General features: G+C 37.8%; 1 protein-coding gene across 1 annotated transcript in view; it reads right to left on the bottom strand.

Annotated features, from left to right (window-relative positions):
* Positions 1-20,564, bottom strand: part of COG3 (component of oligomeric golgi complex 3) — a 69,145-nt gene that overhangs the window by 32,181 nt on the left and 16,400 nt on the right. Inside the window, exons 3-14 of the mRNA XM_002712958.5 lie at positions 18,027-18,088; positions 16,671-16,836; positions 15,910-15,984; positions 14,752-14,844; positions 13,979-14,104; positions 12,747-12,827; positions 10,348-10,391; positions 9,767-9,893; positions 8,852-8,943; positions 7,448-7,587; positions 4,632-4,792; positions 1,006-1,111 (exon numbers count right to left, since the gene is read on the bottom strand). Of these exons, the coding sequence (XP_002713004.1) occupies positions 1,006-1,111; positions 4,632-4,792; positions 7,448-7,587; positions 8,852-8,943; positions 9,767-9,893; positions 10,348-10,391; positions 12,747-12,827; positions 13,979-14,104; positions 14,752-14,844; positions 15,910-15,984; positions 16,671-16,836; positions 18,027-18,088 (1,273 nt within the window). The remainder of the gene's footprint in view (positions 1-1,005; positions 1,112-4,631; positions 4,793-7,447; positions 7,588-8,851; positions 8,944-9,766; positions 9,894-10,347; positions 10,392-12,746; positions 12,828-13,978; positions 14,105-14,751; positions 14,845-15,909; positions 15,985-16,670; positions 16,837-18,026; positions 18,089-20,564) is intronic.

The raw sequence follows: 20,564 nt of genomic DNA, 5'->3' as shown, positions 1-20,564 counted from the left end.
ATGACTTAGACTGTAGGCTTCACTGGGGAAAAGGCCAGCAAGACAGAGACGTTCAGTGGTCTCTCCAGGAACTATTGAAAGGTTTGCTACAACCAAGCTACACTAGGACCAAAAAACACACTACAATAGCGCATGGTTCTACTGCAGAGACAGGTGTCTCACCTCCTGTGGAACAAGCAGAAGAGAACAGCTTTGTCAGATGGGGTATACCCAGGCTGCTCGGTAGTCTGATTTAGGGCACCAGCTTTATATAAAAGTGACTCAGAATGCCAGGACAGCTGGGTTCTTTAAAGCCCATGTGGTGCCCCAACTCCCTGGGAGAGAGGAGATCTCACTTCCCATCGAGATTATTGTCTATGGCCCTCGTGAATGATTTCTTGGACAACTTTGCTCCTCTCATAATACATATCATAGTCCTAGTCACTCGAGAAGTTTACAAAAAGCAAACCTGATGGTGCAATCACCCTGATTGTACTCTACTACTCTCTAGAAGTTCAAAGGCCATGAAACTACCTCATCACACCTTTCCTAAGCTGGTTCTGTGTTACCAGCTCCTTCCCTACATACAACCTGTGCCCAAACTCAACAAACCACTTGGCCTTCCCAAGCAGTCCTGGTCTTCCATTCCTGGATGCCCTCTAACACACTATTTGATCTTACACGACTTCACCTGGCTCTATCACACTTTTTATAAATACATACACCGGCTTTCAGACACCATGCCTCACTCTGACTCCACCTTCCTGCACTCAAAGCTCACTCCATGGAGAATTTCCATGTCCTACTTCCACGGTAAAACAGCACCCTATGCATCTTATTGCTCAGGCATCTTATGCCAGCATCTTATTCACCACTGGATTACATCTGTGGCTTGTCAGTCTTTCCCACACAGTGTGAACTCATCAAAGGCACAAGCTGTTTTTCATGCCTGGGGAATGAGAAGTCTTCAATAAGGGTTTATTAACTGGATGAATAAACAGTGAGAGTTGAGACCTCACAACATACCAGATTTTGTGAGACTGTTAGCTTCTGCTTCTTCTAACTGAACATCTGAAAATGAAGCTTCAGAGGGTACTTTCTTCTGTTCATCTTTTAAACTTTGTGCAATTTGCTGTATTAAAAAAAAGGTAAATTAAAGAATAATTTTAGCAGTGTGGCAGTATGAATACTTTCTTTGTACAAAGTAAAAACATTACTTAATTTATTAATTAGTAAATTAAATAGATGAAGAGAACTATGCCAAAAACAATAAGGAAATGAAAAAGTGACATTAGTAAAGGGTCTCTCTAGTCTCAAACATATAAACAAACCTCACTTTAGAAGCAATACAAGGTATCTGGTAAAAGGTCAAGTACACAAAGTTCACATAAAAAGCATATTCTTGGGACTGGCGCTGTAGCTTAACAGGTAAAGCCACTGCCCTCAGTGCTGGCACTCTATATGGGCACTGGTTCAAGTCCTGGCAGCTCCACTTCTGATCCCGCTCTCTGATATGGCTTGGGAAAGCAGTAGAAGACGGCCCAAGTCCTTGGGCCCCTGCACCCAAGTGGGAGACCTGGAAGAAGCTCCTGGCTCCTGACTTCAGACTGGCGCAGCTCCAGGCATTGTGGCCAATTGGGGAGTGAACCAGCAGATGGAAGACCTCTCTCTCTCTCTCTTTGCCTCTCCTTCTCTTTCTGTGTTACTCTGACTTTCAAATAAATAAAACTTTAAAAATAAAAGAAAGCATATTCTTAATTTTTTTTAATTTATTCTATCACTCTTGAAATTTTTTAAAATTTATTTTATCATTTGAAAGAGGCAGAGAGACAGAGGAAGAGGCAGACAGAGATAGTTCACCCCCCACTTCATTCCTCAAATACTTACAACAAGCAAGACCAGAAGCCAGGAGCTCAGAGCCAATTTGGGTCTCCCATGTGGGTAGCAGAGACCCAAGTACTTGAGCCACCACCTGCTGCCCCTCAGGTTGCATATTAGCAGGAAGCTAGATTTGGAAGCAGACACAGAGCTAGGATTTGAACCCATGTATTCCAACATGTAGGTATTCCAAGTGACATCTTAACTGCTGTTCCAAATGCCCACCCACAAAGCAGAGTTTTCAACTTAAAAGTTTAGAAACAACATGTTCAGGTTTAAGATTTGATAAATTCTGGGTGTTTGGCATAATGGTTACCTGTCACTTGGGATGCCTGCATCCCATATCAGAGCACTTGGATCTGAGTCCCAGTTCCCACCCCAACTCCAGCTTCCTGCTAACGTGTGCTCCAGGAGGCAGCAGGTGATGACTCAAGTGGTCAGGTCTCGGCCAGCCACAGGGAAGACCAGACTGAGTTCCCATCTCCTGGCTTCAGCCTGGCCCAGTCCTGGCTGTTGTGGCCACCTGGGCAGTGAACCAGCAGCTGCGAGATGCCTAAGTTTATGTCTGTCTGTCTTCTCTCTGCCTTTCAAATAAATAAATACATAATTTTTTTTTAAGATTGGATATACTCTGAACATCACAAATGCTTTTGTTTAAGTAACCGAAAAATACAAATAAATAGGCTTTTCTTTTATGTGAGAACAGATACAGTAAGCTGTTTTAAAATTAACTTAAGAACTGCAACTATTTAACCATTCTTCCTTAACTAAAGAATTTCACCCAATATATACTACATGCTAACCACTAAACTAGTAATGAAAACAGTCCTCAAACAATTTACATAAAATTACCATATGACCCAGCAATTCTACCTTTAAGTATATTATATACATAAAAAAATGAAACTAAATATCCACAAAAATGTCTACATAAATGCTTACAGCAGCAATATTTGCAAGAGCCAACAAGTGGAAGCAACTGAAATATCCATTAATGGAAGAACGGAAAAACAGAATGTGATATATCCATACAATGAAGGTTATCCAATCATAAAAAGGAATGAAGCTCGAATACATGCTACAACATGGATGGACCTTGCAAACATGATCCTAAATCAAAGAGGCCAGTCACAAAGGCCTCATTATCTATGATTCCATTCATATGAAATGTCCAGCACAGAAAATCTATGGAGACAAAAGTAGATTAGGATTTACCCAAGGCTAGAGTAGAAGGGTTATAGCTTTTTCTTACATTCTAAAATTGATGGTAGTGACCGTTGTATGTATGACTATGACTATATTAAAAACCCATGAATTAAAACCTGAAATGAGTGAACTATATGATATGTAAACTATATCTCAATAAAGCTGTTTAAAAAACACAAAGCAGTACTCAAAGACTACAACAACAAAAAGAATAATACAGCCAGCCTAAGGGACCACCACTGGCCAAATTTGGGACAACTTTGAGCATCAAAAAGAATAATTATTATAATAAATCATAACACGTTAACTTGAAAAAAAATCTACTTTGTCTACAGTGCTACATGGCAGGAGTGGAGTGAAGAAAAGGAGGGAGGGGCCAGTGCCGCGGCTCAATAGGCTAATCCGCTGCCTGCAGCACCGGCACCCGGGTTCTAGTCCCAGTTGGGGCGCTGGATTCTGTCCTGGTTGCTCCTCTCCCAGTCCAGCTCTCTGGTGTGGTCCGGGAGTGCAGTGGAGGATGGCCCAGGTCCTTGGGCCCTGCACCCGCATGGGAGACCAGGAGGAAGCATCTGGCTCCTGGCTTAAAATCGGCACAGCGCGCCGTCCGTAGCGCGCCAGCCATGGCAGCCACTTTGGGGGTAAACCAACGGAAAAAGGAAGACCTTTCTCTCTGTCTCTCTCACTGTCTAACTCTGCCAGTCCAAAAAAAAAAAAAAACAAAACAAAAAAAAAAAGGATGGAGGAAGAGAAATTAAATCTTTATATCACAGTGCCAACAAATGAAGATTGAAGAAATGGCAGATGCAAAAAATCACCATTTTGCTACCCCAACATAATTACTGATTCAGACTAAAACCATCAGCAGATTCTAAAATCATTCATATGATCTCCAAGTATCATCCCACAATTACATATTAATTATAAAGGGAAAGACATGCTTTTACGATGAACAGTACCAGCAACCACCACCCTAACCATTAGTGGAACAACCTGATATTATGTGCCTTTGATGTAATGAAATCAATCACATTGGCTATGTGGTATATTCTTGGGGGAAAAAAATTTAAAGTAAATCTAAGCAAAATGAAACAATCAGACAAGTCCATAACGTGGCACATCCTATAACATTATCCTGGTGTCTTCAGATAACCCAAGTCTTCAAACTGTAAACTGGACCTCCACCTGGAATCCCAGTGAGGAGACGGCCTCCAGGGTTTCAGGACAGCATGACACAGAGCTACGTCATCACCCTCAGCCACAGTGGCTCCTGTCATCAACCCTCTATGTGCCACTTAGAAAGGAAAAGAGGATTCACAGGGAGCACAGATTTAATAGAGAATGCACACTTCCTGACAAAGGGGAGAGAACTGAATAGAATGTTTCTAAAACACACACTGAAGGAAAGACAACCTAACTAATTATTCTGCTCAATTTCTTAAAATTTTATTTCCTATGATCTTACAGCCAGTTTATGTCAATTTTACATCTTAAGGGAGAACTTAAAAAGAAAATTCCTCGTTTAACAAGCGTGTGAGGGAAAGGCAGGAGACCGAGTCAGGAGAGCTTACCTCCATCATGACTAACTTCTCAGGATAGGCCAGGTCTCCAGGGGCTGGTTTGTAGCCAGTGATGTCTGTCTGAATGTAGATATGGGTTCGGTAGACGAGCCGCTCCTGTACATCTTCCAACATCTGCTTTACTCCGGCTGCAAATGCTCCCAGCTGTTCAGCTGCAAGAAAGAAGGATCATCCCTGCCTTTAGATTTAGAAGTCATTTCTTTACAACAAGTAAAGATGTCACTAAGTCGCTCAGAAACAGTGTGACACATATTTGCTTCAGAAACTATGGCTATGAGGGCCAGCACTGTCATGCAGTGAATTAAGCTGCCGCCTGTGATGCCGGCATCCCATATGGGCACTGGTTCAAGCCCTGGCTGCTCTACTTCCAATCCAGTTCCTTGTTAACGAGCCTGGGAAAGCAGCGGAAGATGGCCCAAGTCCTTTGGTCCCTGTACCCACATGAGAGACCCAGTTGGAGTTACAGGCTTCAGCCTGGCCCAGGTCCAGCCATTGTGGCCCATTTGGGGAGTGAGCCAGCAGATGGAAGATCTCTCTGGCTCTCCCTCTCTCCAACTCTGCCTTTCAAATGAGTAAGTATATCTTAAAAAAAAAAAAAAAAAAAGAAGAAGAAGAAGAAGAAGAAGAAACCATGGCTGTATTCTGTTTCAGTATGATTTGATCTTAGTTTAATAAATTTCTTTCAATTTCTTCAGTTCTAAAATTGGGAAATATATTTGCTATTTTTTTTTTAAAGATGTATTCATTTATTTGAAAGTCAGAGTTATACAGAGAGAGGAGAGGCAGAGAGAGAGGTCTTCCATTCGCTGGTTCACTTCCCAGTTAGCCAAAATGGCCAGAGCTGCGCCAATCCAAAGCCAGGATCCAAGAGCTTCTTCCGGGTCCTCCACACGGGTGCAGAGGCCCAAGGACTTGGGCCATCTTCCACTGCCTTCCCAGGCCACAGCAGAAAGCTGGAACGGCAGTGGAGCAGCCGGGACTTGAACTGGCGGCAATATGGGATGCCAGCACCAAAGATGGCAGCTTTACCTACTACACCACAGCACCGGGCCCCATATATTTGTTCTTACACCTCTTCTCTGAGATTCTGTGAAATTATGTCTACTACTAACTTGAATAAAGTGGGATCATCCCTCTGAGTCTTAAAAATGCTTCGTGCTCTTTAAGAGGCATTTCATATAGCTTTAGACAAATCCTATGAGACAGCTAAGGCAGTTTATTAATTTGGTTATTAGAATCCCCATTCTACAAATAAATTGATTCCTACAGCTATTAAGTGATTTAACATTTTCAGAAAGAAAAATAAGTGAGAGATAAAATCAGACATGAGTTCATTTAGTCTTTCTTTATCACAAAGATGCCATCAATGTAAGACACATGAGTAACTCAGGAACAGCTTTCCAAGGGCTAGAAGGCTAAAGACGCTAGATGATCACATATAATAGTCACATTAATTTGGAAATCATCTTAAATGCAGAAGCCTTAATGTGAAAAAAAAGTATACATCTCAGAATGAAGCAAATGTAGAAGAATAACTTTAGAACATCATAAACTCATAGCATCTCCTAATGAAAGCCAAGTGAGGATAATAAACACTGCCAGTAAAATGATTCCTTGAAGGGTATTTCTTAAAGGCACCTAAGTATCATTAGGGAAACCATGTTCTTGATAACAATCAAATAAAATATTGAAGAATGTATCAAATGGATAATGTATAGCTATTCCAGAGAAAAGCTTTTCTTTCTAATTTCAAAAACACAAATTGTTACTATATATGCATGCTAAATAATTACTGTACTTTAATCAAAAATATGCAATATAGGGGCCATTGCTGTGGCGTAGTGGATAGAGCCGCTGCCTGTAGTGCCGGCACCAGTTCAAATCCTGGTGGCTCCACTTCTGATCCAGCTCTCTGCTATGGCCTGGGAAAGCAGTAGAAGATGGTCCAAATCCTTGGACCCCTGCACCCACGTGGGAGACCCAGAAGAAGCTCCTGGCTCCTGCCTTTGGATCAGCGCAGCTCTGGCCATTGCAGCCATCTGGGGAGTGAACCAGCAAATGGAAGATCTCTCTTTCTCTCTCTGCCTCTGCCTCTCTATAACTCGGCCCTTCAAATAAATAAATAATTTTTTTAAAAAGTATGAGATATAGTAGACTACTTCACATATTTTGGAACAGTGTACTGGAAATGCCTATTCCAAAATTGATGGTTACTGGTCTCCAGATTCCAGATGGCAAAAAGAAAAGTGACTATAATTATTTTAGTATTAATTTTGCTAAATTTTTAAAAAGATTTTATTTATTTATTTGAGAGGTAGAGTTACAGACAGAGACAAATGTCTTCCATCCACTGGTTCACTCTCCAAATGGCCACAACAGCCACAGTTGGGCAGATTCAAAGCCAAGTGCCAGGAGCCTCTTCCAGGTCTCCCACACCGGGATGTAGGAGCCCAAGCACTTGGGCCATCCTCTGCTGCTTATCCAGGCTATAAGTAGAGAGCTAGATTGGAAGAAGAGCAGGCCAGAACAAGAACCAGCGCCCATAAGGGATGCTAGCACCTACTACGGCACAGTGCAGGCCCCATAATTTTGCCCAGATTTTAAAATTCCTTCCTTATTTGTACCTTTAGTTGCTGAATAAGGTACATCTTTATTCAAAACAAGGCAAGGCAAGAACAGATGTTTCAACTATTAAGTTTATATATTTAGGGGCAGGGGTGGGAGAGGAGAACCTAAATTCTTTTCAAATTCACTGAGCTATAGTTGTAATTGAAAAGACTTTTAAATGACCACTTCTTCTTATTTACCATTGTTCTGTACATGATCTTCAAGGACCTCATTTTTCAGAATCCCACAAAGTTCTGACAGAGTCTCTAGGTGAATAACATGAATGATCAATGGCCTGAAGACATCATACAATGACACACACAGTTTCTCCAAAAGTTCACTAAAATGAGAGAACAAAACATGGTTATTAGTAGTAACCCTTTCAGGATTTTCTAGTAGCTCAAAAGAATCACTGATTTCTTCCAGTTGATAAAAACAGTATCTATTAAAAAGTAGTATCCAAGAACATTAGAGAATGAGAAAAGGCTGAAAAGAATTCTGTAAATTTTTGGTTTAAAATCTCAGAATCAATAAGCAACCATGGCCATCAGTTCAAATAGTTGCACCCAAACCTATCAGAACTTTTATTTATTTCCATAACAATTCGGTGTATGTCCTGTCAAAAACAATACAAATTATTTAGTAGATTTAATTATATTTTCTATTCTATTTCACTGTGAATCAAATGGTGTGAGGATATTTCAAGAAGTTCATGAAAAATGGGAGTAAACAGTAAGCTAATTTTGACACACACAAAAAAAGTGAGATCTATGTACACATGAAAGGGGGTCTTTAAAAGTTGATGAAAATGTTTTTTAAAAGAAAAAAATCTATGCATGGCTTAAAATCTTTTTGCACCAAAAAACAATTCATCTTAATTTCATTTTTCCATGCACTTTATCAAAGTACTCTTGTATCCTCTGCTTCCAGGCAACACAGGTTCAAATTCTTGAATACTTACAGATTTAGTTAAAACTCAAAGTACTCTGGACATATACCAAGTATTTTGAGAAACTTTGAACACTTAGAGAAAAAAATCAGGTTGTCAATACTTTTTATATTGTCAATAGTACTCTTCTATTTAAAATATTTCATCAAAAGTGATCACCTCAATCAAAATAATTAAACACTTTTCTCTTCCTTATTTATGAGTCATAATCTTAGAATCTTTGCAAAAATCAAAACAGCCAACATGAAAAAAAATTAAATTAACAGGGGATCTGAAAGACATTTTGAGAAAAACCAAGGTTATTAAATAGCATCTGTATTTTTTAAGTATCTTTTCTTAATTCGAATCACAGAATTTTTTATCTAGAAGAAATCATTATACTTGGTGGAGATAAGGGGATCTAGATCCCAGGAGTTATTAGACACCTGCACAGAATTCTTATTATCATACAATGTCTCCAAAAAATATTGAAAACATGTTGGCCTCAAACTACATGTTTAAGAAATTAACTACTGTCCCACCTAAACACACATAAGCAAAAAAACAAACAAACAAACACACAAACACTGCAGTTAACTAGAGTTAACGCCTATATTATGCCATATGGTCACCAACAAATTAAATATATCAATAACAGAGTCTATGTAATACCTACTCTAATTTTGATGTTGGCTTTGTAAAAAATTCATTGTAAAGCTGATGTTCATCCTGGCATACATGGACCATAAAGGCACAGCCACTGCGAACCTGCAGGAAAGAAACACATATCACTTGCAGTTAAAGCAATACAGTAGTTCCAGCACTTACAAAATAGTCTGTCTACACTTTATTTGCAAAGAGATTAGGCATATACAAAGAATCTTCAAAAAGTTCATGGCCAATGGGATTAAAAGATAAGCTTATATTGGGGTAAAAAAATGAAATCTATGCAAATGAGGATACTTTAGAAAGTTCATGCAAAAAATGCACATTATGAAAGAATTATGCATGGATTTCAAAAACTTGCACCAAAATAAACTTACTTTTTATTCTAGTTTTCCTCGAACTTTCTGAAGTATCCACGTATATGTATATAAAACAACTTATTAAAAACAGTGGTTGGTTTCCAAAGGGTTACTACAAAATGGGACTACAGGGATTTTTATTTTCTTCCTACAAATTTCTAAACTTTTTAAAATAAACACAAATTATTTTTTCAGTAGAAAGGGAATATTTAAAAAAAAGAATCCTTATGTAATTTTCTAAGTATGAACTAAAATCACACTGAAACCAAAAAGCACACTTCTGCAGCAGGCTAAGCCAAAATTAAATTGTCAATATAAATCCTCAACCTTTGAAACTTCATCTTCCAAGGAACAATACTTATTTGTGAATCTTCATATCTTAGAAAACAACTAAAAGTAAGAATATTTTGCAAAATTGAATAAGACTAATCAATAACTTCTGTCAAAACTGAAAAAAGTTATTTTTAGTTTCTTGATATGAAAGGTAAAATATACATAGGAATAGTTTAGGGTACAAAATAGCTCAAAAGAAAGTTCAACATTAAACCAAACAAGCAGACACTTACCAAGGCACAATGATCTCTGTTGTTTTGGCTGGTTAGCTCTGTGACAGTACAAGCAATACTAGGGCCCAAAAGCAGCTCCCGCTGATCAAGGTAACACTGGTGGATATCACTTAGCAGCTGTTGGTATCTGACAGAATGCAAACGAGAACAGAGTATGAACTTTTGATTTCCCAAGTTTTGATTTCAAAAAATATGAAAATGAAATCTGACTTTAAATCCCAGAATAGGTGACCGAACCTCTAAGGCTCTGAGAGCCAGCTCTTATCTGCCCACATAAAAGAAATAGAGAAATCAAACAATAACAAACCACAGTGCATCGTGGTGCCTTAATCTTTATATGCTAAAAAAAGGATTTCTCTTCCAAGAATTGGGATCTCATCTCTGCACAAATGAGAAGGAAATAACATTGCCATATAAATTTGCTAAGTCAGATTTGTGATTTGCTCCCCAAAATAAGTTGCATGCTACATGAACAAGTCAAAAGGGAATTGTTCAGAAAATAGTGATGCAACTAGATTTGGAAAAGCAGTACTCAAAAGGAAGGTCATCGTAGGGAAATCAAAAGAACTTCTAGTACTCACTCAGGTATGTTTTCAGATCGTTGCTCTATTTGTTCAATAAGAGTCTACAGAATAAACAAGAAATACACATCAAAATCCATCTGCTTTAATTATACTCTTTATTACTTTCTGATTCAATAGTATTACATGCTCACTTAGAAAAACTATAAATATAAAATAGTTAAAAATCAAAAAAATCACAATTACCATTGCAGTATATTTTCTTTTAGTCTTTCTATATCCACAATTACCATATATTTTTCTTTTTCAGTAAAATTGGGATTATACTATATATTCAGCATTAGAAAGAGAGATGGAGAGGGAGAGACAAAAAGCATACTTTTTCTTAGAATTGTATCTATGAACTACATTAAATCTGCTCAATATCACAAAAAAAAAAAATATGTACAATAGCTATAATATCCCACCAAGTTGAATATACCATAAGTCAACCATTCTTCACTGTTAGACATGTAGGTTATTTCCAAAAGAATAACAGCCCATTGGTTAAAAGCCTGGAGTGATACCACAGGGTTCAAGTGCCTATGTATTTAGTAGTTGTTGGAGCCCATGCAAGGTGATTCACTTCTGAGTTTCTACTTTCTACCATATAACATTGGTATAGTAACAGTGCCAATCTCTCAGGTGAGGAACTCAACACACCAAGTCAAAAGAGAAATGCATTCATAGAGGTTTTTGACCTAGCACCTGAAATGTTTTTCAGAAAGGAATTCATTTACATCCTATCAACAGTACTGCCTATCTAGCCAGATAGTCAAAAGCACTGTTATGTATTAATCTGCCAATTTCAGACAGGCAAAACATGCCATTTAACCTTAATTTAGACGTGCTTTCATTATTTTCTATGAGCAATCTGGTCATTTTATATTAAATATTCATCCATCTTATACTGCTTTAAAAGCACTCATAAGACATTAAAATATTAATCTCTTGAAACTTATCTACAGGAGCCGGCGCTGTGGCACAGTGGGTAAAGCCACCGCCTTTATGCCGGCATCCCATATTGCCGCCAGTTTGAGTTTCAGCTGCTCCACTTCCGATCCAACTCTCTGCTATGTCCTGGGAAAGCAGCAGAGGATGGCCGAAGTCTTTGGGCCCCTACACCCAAATGGGAGACCCAGAAGAAGCTCCGGGCTTCAGGTTTTGGATCAGCACAGCTCCGGCCGTTGCGGCCAACTGGGGAGTGAACCAGCGAATGGAAGATCTCCTTCTCTCTCCCTTTCTCTCTGCATCTTCTCTATGTAACTCTTTCAAATAAATAAATAAATCTTTTTTTAAAAATCTACAACAAATATTGTTTCCATTTTCTGCCTTTGCTGCTTAAAATCCAGAAAATTAATTTTCATATCCTTGATCTTTTTCTCTGTATTCGTTCCAATAATTTTTTCTAGTTTTCTGGCTTTTTTTATGATTGATTGGTCTACTTACAATTTTCATATTTAACTCTTTGGTGCACTTATATATATTTTGGTAATGTATCTTTTTTGGTACACTTCTATTCATTTATCTGATAGGCAGAGTTACAGAGAGAGAGAGAGACACAGTGGAGAGAGAGAGAGAGAGAGAGAGAGAGAGAGAGAGAGAGAATGAATGAGACAGAGAGAGAAGGATTGATCTTCCATTTGCTGGTTTTCTAAATGGCTACAACAGCCAGGTACAGGACAGGCCAAAATCAGGAGCATGGAATTCCATCCTGGTTTCTCATGTGTGTGGCAGGAGCCCAAGTCATTGTCCACTGCTTTCCCAGGTGAATCAGCAAGGAACTGGATCAGGAGTGGAGCAGTCAGGACTCAAACCAGTGCTCCAATATGGGATACTGGTGTCAAAAGCATTGGCTTAACCCACTACACCACAACAATGGCCCCTATAATACATGTTCTTAAACTTATGAAATGACAAGTCTAACCAAATTACCCTCCTGTGTAATAGACTTCATAAGTTCTCCATTTTTTCTGAATTAGCATGACATGCAACAACCCTTTCTTGTCTTCTTTTTCATCACACCCCTCTAATGTCATGTGTTTCAGTAATAACAAATTATACAGGGTTCTCCTAAAATGCGTATCTTCTATATATCTACAACTTTGCTTATAAGGATATAAACTATCCTTATCAACTCCAAGTCCACTTACAAAACCAAGCTTTTTAAACCCAACCATCACTTTCAAATAGAAACCTTCTCTGGGCATCACAAAGAGTTGAGTGCTTCCAGCTCCGTGGGCTGCCAGCACCTAGGACACATGTCTAAGAGACCCTGCTGTGATGCAGAAGAACAATGCCTGCCTTTCATCTTTGTTCATTTCCTTGGTACAAGCAAAGGGCTTAACACACAACAGGACTTCAAAAGTGCTGGTTAAATAAATGTCACAGCAATCTCCTATTTATGTCAACAGACTTACTCTGACTTTAGGGGCAGCAGCTCGAAATTTCACATAAAATAGTGTGAAGGCATTGTCTGCATTAGGTACAGAGGAAGGATCCTATAGAAACATGATGGAGAACAGGAAAAGGAGATAATTAGCAAACAATTAATTGTTCAGAAAATGTGATACCATTTCATATGACTTCTGCTTGGTCTCCAGACCAATCAAAAGAACACAGAAAAAATCTCCAATTAAACATTGTTGTTACAAATGAGAAACGAAAGAACTGTCATCTTTCTTCCTTCTACAGGTAAAATTTACCCATGCTACCCTAATTTTGACAGTAAACAGATGCAAATTCAGATTCCTTACTCTGTCACTCTCTGAACATAGGACAAGGACTAAAATACTCAACCTCTCTGATATTCACTACCTCCAATAAATTACCCTAACACATACTCACAGAGGTTTTCTGCAGCACTGGCACACAGTAGGGACTAACTGATAATAGTTTCCTAAACTTGCTGAAATTTTACAAACTAGAAAATACATAGTCTGGCTGTTAAATTAACTAAAACAATGTGACTACGAAGATGGAACTCAAAAACCAATGGCTTTAAATTCGAAGTCCAAGAAGATAATCCATATTCCTTACAAGCTATGCTTTAAAACAATCAGCCAATTTTATGGTTTGATTTTCTTAGGAAAGAAATACACTCAATGACCATCCTAGTTAGCTCTAGTCTCATTTTCTAAGCTAACATTGCTAATTTACCACATAGTACCTATTCCAAACTGTAATTAACTAATTAGTCACTAAACTCCACAAGAGCGGGGACCTTACCAGCTTCTTTTTGCTAACCCATAGTTCCCAATACAATACCAAATGTTAGGAGGTGTTTGGTAAAAATATGCTGCCTAAATACAAGAAATCATTAAAAATTTTAGCCATCATATCCCATCACTCAGACAAAACTATTTTTTACTACTTTAGTGTATTTCCTTCATGCAAAAGACAGAAATATTTTAAATGACAGTTTATAATTTCTTTTACTATCTATCATATACTACTGTATTCTTGTCTGCTAAGTATTATTATAATACATTTATAATATGGCCATTTTTCCTATCATAAATAAAACTGCAGTACTTACTAACAAGAGGTACAATTTTTCTGGAATTACAAAGCACTAATCTCAGGAAAAGATTATGGAGGACGAATGAATCAAAAACAGGGAACCACCTGTTCGTGAGCACAGTGAACTCACCCTTTTCAGTAGCTGATTGGTGAGGGTCTGCAGTGTGTTCACAGTATACGTTTTCATGAGGTGCAAAGCTTTAGCAAGACATTGTTTAAACTTCAGCAAATATACAGGATAATCTTTAAAATTAGGCTTGAAAGGAAAGAGAAAGATTTAGAAAGAGGAAACAAACATTGGCCAAAATGCAAGCTTTTCAGGAAAATCCAGCACTCTTTACATAAAGCAATATATAAAGTACAAAAAAAGATTTATGCACATCATAAGCTCCACAAGATAATGCTGTGCCTGTTTAGTTGCAACCAAATCCCCTGGGTCCAGCACAAGGTAAGGACTCAATCAATATTTGCACTTGTTACCAAAAGATACTTTCAATACCCTGTGGGCTTCATGGCCAGTATGTAAAGCTAGGACTTAGGGGAAACAAACATAGCAATAAGTCCTCAGGGGATAGAGAGAAAAAGTGACTGAATTAAATGGCCTGTCCTCTCCTTTCTATTACCAAAGAAATACCTAACATGTCAGGCATCAACATTTTAAAACTGACTCATTCTTTGAGGGGGACAAAGATCAGTCAATCAGAAACCTTTCCACTGCAAGGGTAGCCTAAGAAGCCAGAAGTACACTTATATTACTGGCAATGACTAAGATTGACTAATTTTTCTTCAATAAGTTACCAACACATATTTTTCCCTTCAGGCAAAATAATTACTTTATAGCACAAGAAGTGATATAATAGGAATTAAGATTTCTTAAAAACATAAAAAAAAATCGTAACTTACATGAGAGGAGATATATGCTATACAATCATCTAACTTGGCCAGCATAGGTATAAATCCTTCACTATTCACAGACAATGTTGGAGAATTCAATTTCTTTAAAGGAGAAAAAAAAATATTAATTCACAGAAAAAAGAAATATAGATAAAAGTTGAAAATCATGGCCTAGAATTAGCATATTTTCCTTTAAGATGTAACCCAGTTGACTAATTTCTTTACAATACATATTAAAAGTCATCAAGATATCCTCAAACGTAGGCCATGTGCAAAAATAAAGGGACAAATAGCAAAAATTTTAATTTGATTTTAATCCAGCTTGTTCCAAATATGATTTAATGGGGCTCTTCATTAATTAGCAATTTTATAGTATTCCGCTGTACAATGTTATATTGAAATAAGGCATCAAATACTTAGATTTCCCACTTTCTAGTACTTTATAACATATATAATTTTTCCACTTTCAAACACTGGAGATTTTCTTAAAGGATTAACTGGCAGTCATATTATGTTTAGCAGTCATACTATGAAAGTAAATTATTACCAATTATTTCTTATGTCAACATACAAACAACTTGGCAATGAACTACTTCCTATTGCATTCCACTGTTAACTAGCAACTGGTTTTACTTCTGTGCCTTTAGTAAATCACAGTAATTACGATTAGTTTAATGATTTTAATAACATGATTTAAATGTAACTATTAGGACTGATTTATACAACAGAAACATATAAAAATGTAATTTACACAGCAGTCTTTGTGGGGCTGCTATTTGGCATACATGTATATGTTACAAAGACCACTTTTCTTCAAACTAAACACTAAAATTAGTTTAAAAAATGTTTTAACTACTGTCATAGTAACACAACTACAGCAAGATTTAAAAGTGATTTCTTACAATCTTCTTCACAGCTTACAAATAAGATAATTAGAGGTAACCAATACAGAGATTTAAACAGTTATTCAATTTAAGAACTATTACTTAAATCACATTCAAAAAAACTGAATTGATAATGGTATCTCAATTAGCTACAAATACGATTATCTACCAGCAAGCAAACTACTAAGATAAAATATCACTCAAACCAAGCATAAGTTTATACTAAGGGGAAACACAAAGCAAAAATAATTAACTTTTTTTTACAAAAGTAAAATACACTTACTGTATTAATAGTTTCCAATTCATTAAAATAGGAAAGCTTTTGTTGAATGTTTTCAGCCAAATCAACAAGTTCCGACTTGAGTTTAAGAGAAAAATGTTATTATAAAATATGAAAATCAAGATTCCATTCTCAAAATTATACTGAATAGGTTTAGACATATAAACTTATATCAGATATATAATTTCAGAATAATGCTCAAATATTTCTGCAATCATAAAGTAGGCAAAAAGTATTATAGTAAATTCCATATGATCTTTTTAGAAAATAAATGATCCCATTTAAAAACACAAAACTATATTTAGAGAAAATTCTGAGATAAATATAGTAACTTAAATCCTCTACATCTAAGTTACAAGTTTAACTACAACCCTATCAACTGCTATTTTCATAAATCCCACTAACGATACAAAATCGCTATGCTTGTTTGACAAGTGTCAATAATCAAGAGCAGACTGAACAAACTAACGTAACCACTACACGCTGAAACTGTACTGAGCCCTAACAGCTCAGCACATAGGAACCCCTCCCTGCCTTGGCCCTGTTCATGGAAGTTTATTTAGAATGAAAGAAGGCTGTAAATCTCACAATCTGCATGCTTAGCACAGGCTCTCAAACACAGCACTGCCCAATCCGTACTTGGAGAAATTAAGAACACTAAAAATAAATTGTATTCATCTATCTAAATACAAATAAATGCTTAAATAAAACTTTATGTAACATATCAAGGATAATCAGTGACCCTCTCTCCTACTGCAAATTACCTGTTCTTTTAGGAGCTGTTCACAGGCTTCGTGTAGGGTTCCTGTCTTATTGGACACAAAAAGATACTGTTTCTGCAAAGACTCCAGATGCTGAAGAGCATTGTTTACATCATTCAATATGGCATCACACTGCTCCTGAAACCCAGACAAGTAATCCCTCATCTGTCTAGAAAACAGAATCAAAAGGGGATTGGCAATAATATTTTCCCCCAGTAAGCACAGTCAATAAATAACAAAGTCTCAATTTTCCCAAAATGTTTGAATTTCAGGAGGAAGTTCAACCTACTTACAAGTTGATTATATTCATAAAATGGAGCAAAAGCTATGTCATAAACTATTCCAATTAAGAAGGCAATCATACCATAAGCAACAAAAGGAAGCTAGCTTTGAAGCCATAATCTGTCTTTTCAAATGTAAGTCAGTAACTTGCTGGCTCAACTTTCAAAGACTGAGACACTGCACACATCCCATTGTACAAGATAAGGTCAGTCCCTTCAGACCACTTCTACCTTTGAGAAAAATTTTTCCTAACTCATTGCTATGAACATTAAATGGGATCAAATGCCAAAGAAAGCACCAATAGATGTTAACAATATAAAGGCTCAACCCATAACCCCCAAATCAGCTAGAAACTGTACCCTGCCATTTTCCCCATGCCACCACTATACACCAACAAAACTACATAATAACACTCAATCTAGGTGCTCATCCTTGAAGTCTCTTCGGGATGTGTCTCCTTCTAGAGAAAGCCACAAACACCTCTTAGAACTCCTATAAAATTCCTACTGGCATTACTGAAAAAGAAGTATCCGTCCCTCCATACTACTGATTACAATATAACCCTGTTTAAAAAAATGCATCTAATCAATTTATTTGAAAGGTGGAGAAAGTGAGAGAGGGAAAGAGCAAAAGACAGAGACCCTCTGAACGCTCTCAATAGCCAAGGCAGCGGTAATCCAAAGCCAGGAGCCAGGAACGCCCTGTCTCCCACACAGGTGGCAGGGATCCAAGTACTTGAGCCATCACCTGATGCCTTCCCAGGATGTACATTAGCAGTAAGCTGGATCAGACGTGCAACCAGGACTCAAAACCAGGCACTTCAATACAGGATGTAGGCGTACCCAGTAGCATCTTAACCACTACCCCAAAGCAAATTTTAATACCAGTTTTAATTACCTAAATCCTCAATCCTCTTTCTGGCTATTCTTTAAAAAAAAAAAAAAAAAGTGACTGCTGAAGGGTTTTTGTGGGGTGTTTTTTTTACCTTAATTTTTTTAAAGACATGAATTGCTAAATGCTTGTGACGACTGAGATGTAAAAATTAGGATATCCAACAAATGCAAGAGCCACACATACCTGTATTTAGTCCCTTCATCTTGATCCATTTGAGTTTGCAGCTTTGCAAACCATGAGAAAAACTGGAAAAATAAAGAGCATTATATTGTCAACAAACTAAGAAAGATAAAATGCTAAACAGCAAGTCAAAAGGGCAGACACTAAGTGTTATGGTTTAGAGATCAGACTTAATAGTTTTAAGCCAGGAGAACACAATTGAATTACACACACAAAGCAACATGCTAGAAAAAATCAAAGGATATTAAAACCATTTGCATTTTCCAAGTCAAGTAAAGAGAAGCAATAAAGGTACATAAGTAAAAAATACATATTTCTTCCTAAGAAGTTAATGCTTACTTGCGAGCTTGCCAAATTTGAGTAGATAACATAGGGATTTGGGTAATTATCAATATTAATGTTATATAACAGTAACTGTGAGAATACAAACTCAGAAATAACATTACACAGAGCTGTAAGAACATTAACTTTGGCATCAACTAAACCTGAATTTGCACCAATGTCATAGAAAATATTATTAAAAAGAGGTGATGGAGGACTGACGTTGAAGGAACTGTTTGGGGTGACAAATGCTTTATGTCTCAAGCACAGAGGTAGTGAGACCAGTATATACACTTGTCAAAACTCTTGGCATTGACCCTTAAAATGAGTACATTCTATCATATGCAAATCATAACTCAATGTATTCAGTTGTTTCATTTTAAAGAGAGATGTGTGGATGTGAATTAAATGCAGAAGGTTTTTTTTTTTTTTCTAGTCTAAACAAGTTCACAGACATGGTGCAAGATTACCTTCTACAATTCTCAAATGGGATTCGATGTCAAGGGTACATACCTACAGTCTTGCCTGTACTTGACTAGCATTTATTGAGTTTATTGTGTGCTGGCCACACAGCGAATTTACATGAATTGTTTTACCTGGGACATGGGTCCATAATTATCTTAGTTTAACAGATAAAGAAACTACAGGTTCAAGAAGGTAAGTGATTTGCTGAAGTTCACAAAGATACTTGTGATGGAGTGGACTTCCAGAGGCAGGTCTCCCTAACTCAAGAGCTGGGCTCTTCATCACTTTGCAAGACTGCCTCTGTCAACTCACTATCCACAAAATTCAGTGTGTTTGCTTTATGTGTTACTTGGTAAATGCCCCAGCTCTGACTCTTAACAGAGAACAAAGAAGAGACAAGGGAAGTGGCTGAAGAAATGGCTACACATTTAGATTTGTAATTATGAACAACCAAAAACCAAGAGAACACTGCACATGCTAATTACTGAAAAATCTGAGAGTACTTCAAAAAGTTCATGGAAAATGGAATTAAAAGATAAGTTTATGCTGGTGCAAAAAACCTGAAATTCATGTAGTTTTTTTTTTTTTTTTTTTTTTTTACTTGAAAATCAGAGTTGGCTGGCGCAGGGGCTCAATAGGCTAATCCTCCACCTAGCGGCGCCGGCACACCAGGTTCTAGTCCCGGTCGGGGCACCGCCAGATTCTGTCCTGGTTGCCCCTTTTCCAGGCCAGCTCTCTGCGGTGGCCCGAGAGTGCAGTGGAGGATGGCCCAAGTGCTTGGGCCCTGCACCCCATGGGAGACCAGGAAAAGCACCTGGCTCCTGCTTTCGGATCAGCGCGGTGCGCCGGCCGCGGCGGCCATTGGAGGGTGAACCAACAGCAAAGGAAGACCTTTCTCTCTGTCTCTCTCTCTCACTATCCACTCTGCCTGTCAAAAAATAATAAAAAAAAAAAAGAAAGAAAGAAAATCAGAGTTACAGAGAGGCAGAGGCAGAGGCAGAGAGAGAGGTCTTCCATCTGCTGGTTCACTCCCCAGATGGCCACAATGGCCAGAGCTGGGCCGATCCGAAGCCAGGAGTTTCCTCTGGGTTTCCCACACAGGTGGCAGGGGCCCAAGCACCTGGGCCGTCTTCCACTGCTTTCTCAGGCCATAACAGAAAGATGGATTGGAAGTGGAGCAGCCGGAACTTGAACCTGCACCCATATGGGATGATGGCATTGCAGGCGTCAGCTTTACCTGCTGCACCACAGTGCTGGCACCCATGCAATTTTTAATAATACACATTTTTCGTGCCTGGCTGCTCCACTTCCAATCCAGCTCTCTGCTATGGCCTGGGAAAATAGTAGAAGATGGCCCAAGTCTCTGGGCCCCTGCATCTGCATGGGAAGACCCAGAGGAAGCTCCTGGCTCTTGGCTTTGGATCGGCGCAGCTCCGGCCATTGTAGCCAATTGGAGAGTGAACCAGCGGATGGAAAACCTCTCTCTCTCTCTCTCTGCCTCTCCTCTCTGTGTAACTCTAACTTTCAAATAAATAAATAAATCTTTAAAAAAATATATACACTTTTCATGAACTTACTACAGGCCCCTCACACACATGTATTTTAAAAATTTTTGCACCAAAATAAACAACTTTTAATTTCATTTTCCATGAACTTTCTGAACTATGCCTGTAACACTAAAGGTTTTTCTAAAGATATTATTTAAATTTCTAAAAAAAAAAAAAAATTACCTAAAAACAAATAGGGGACATGTTG

The sequence above is a fragment of the Oryctolagus cuniculus genome, chromosome 9 (genome assembly GCF_964237555.1).
Source record: "Oryctolagus cuniculus chromosome 9, mOryCun1.1, whole genome shotgun sequence".
NCBI classification, from domain to species: domain Eukaryota; kingdom Metazoa; phylum Chordata; class Mammalia; order Lagomorpha; family Leporidae; genus Oryctolagus; species Oryctolagus cuniculus.
This window is presented reverse-complemented; position numbering and strand designations above follow the sequence as displayed.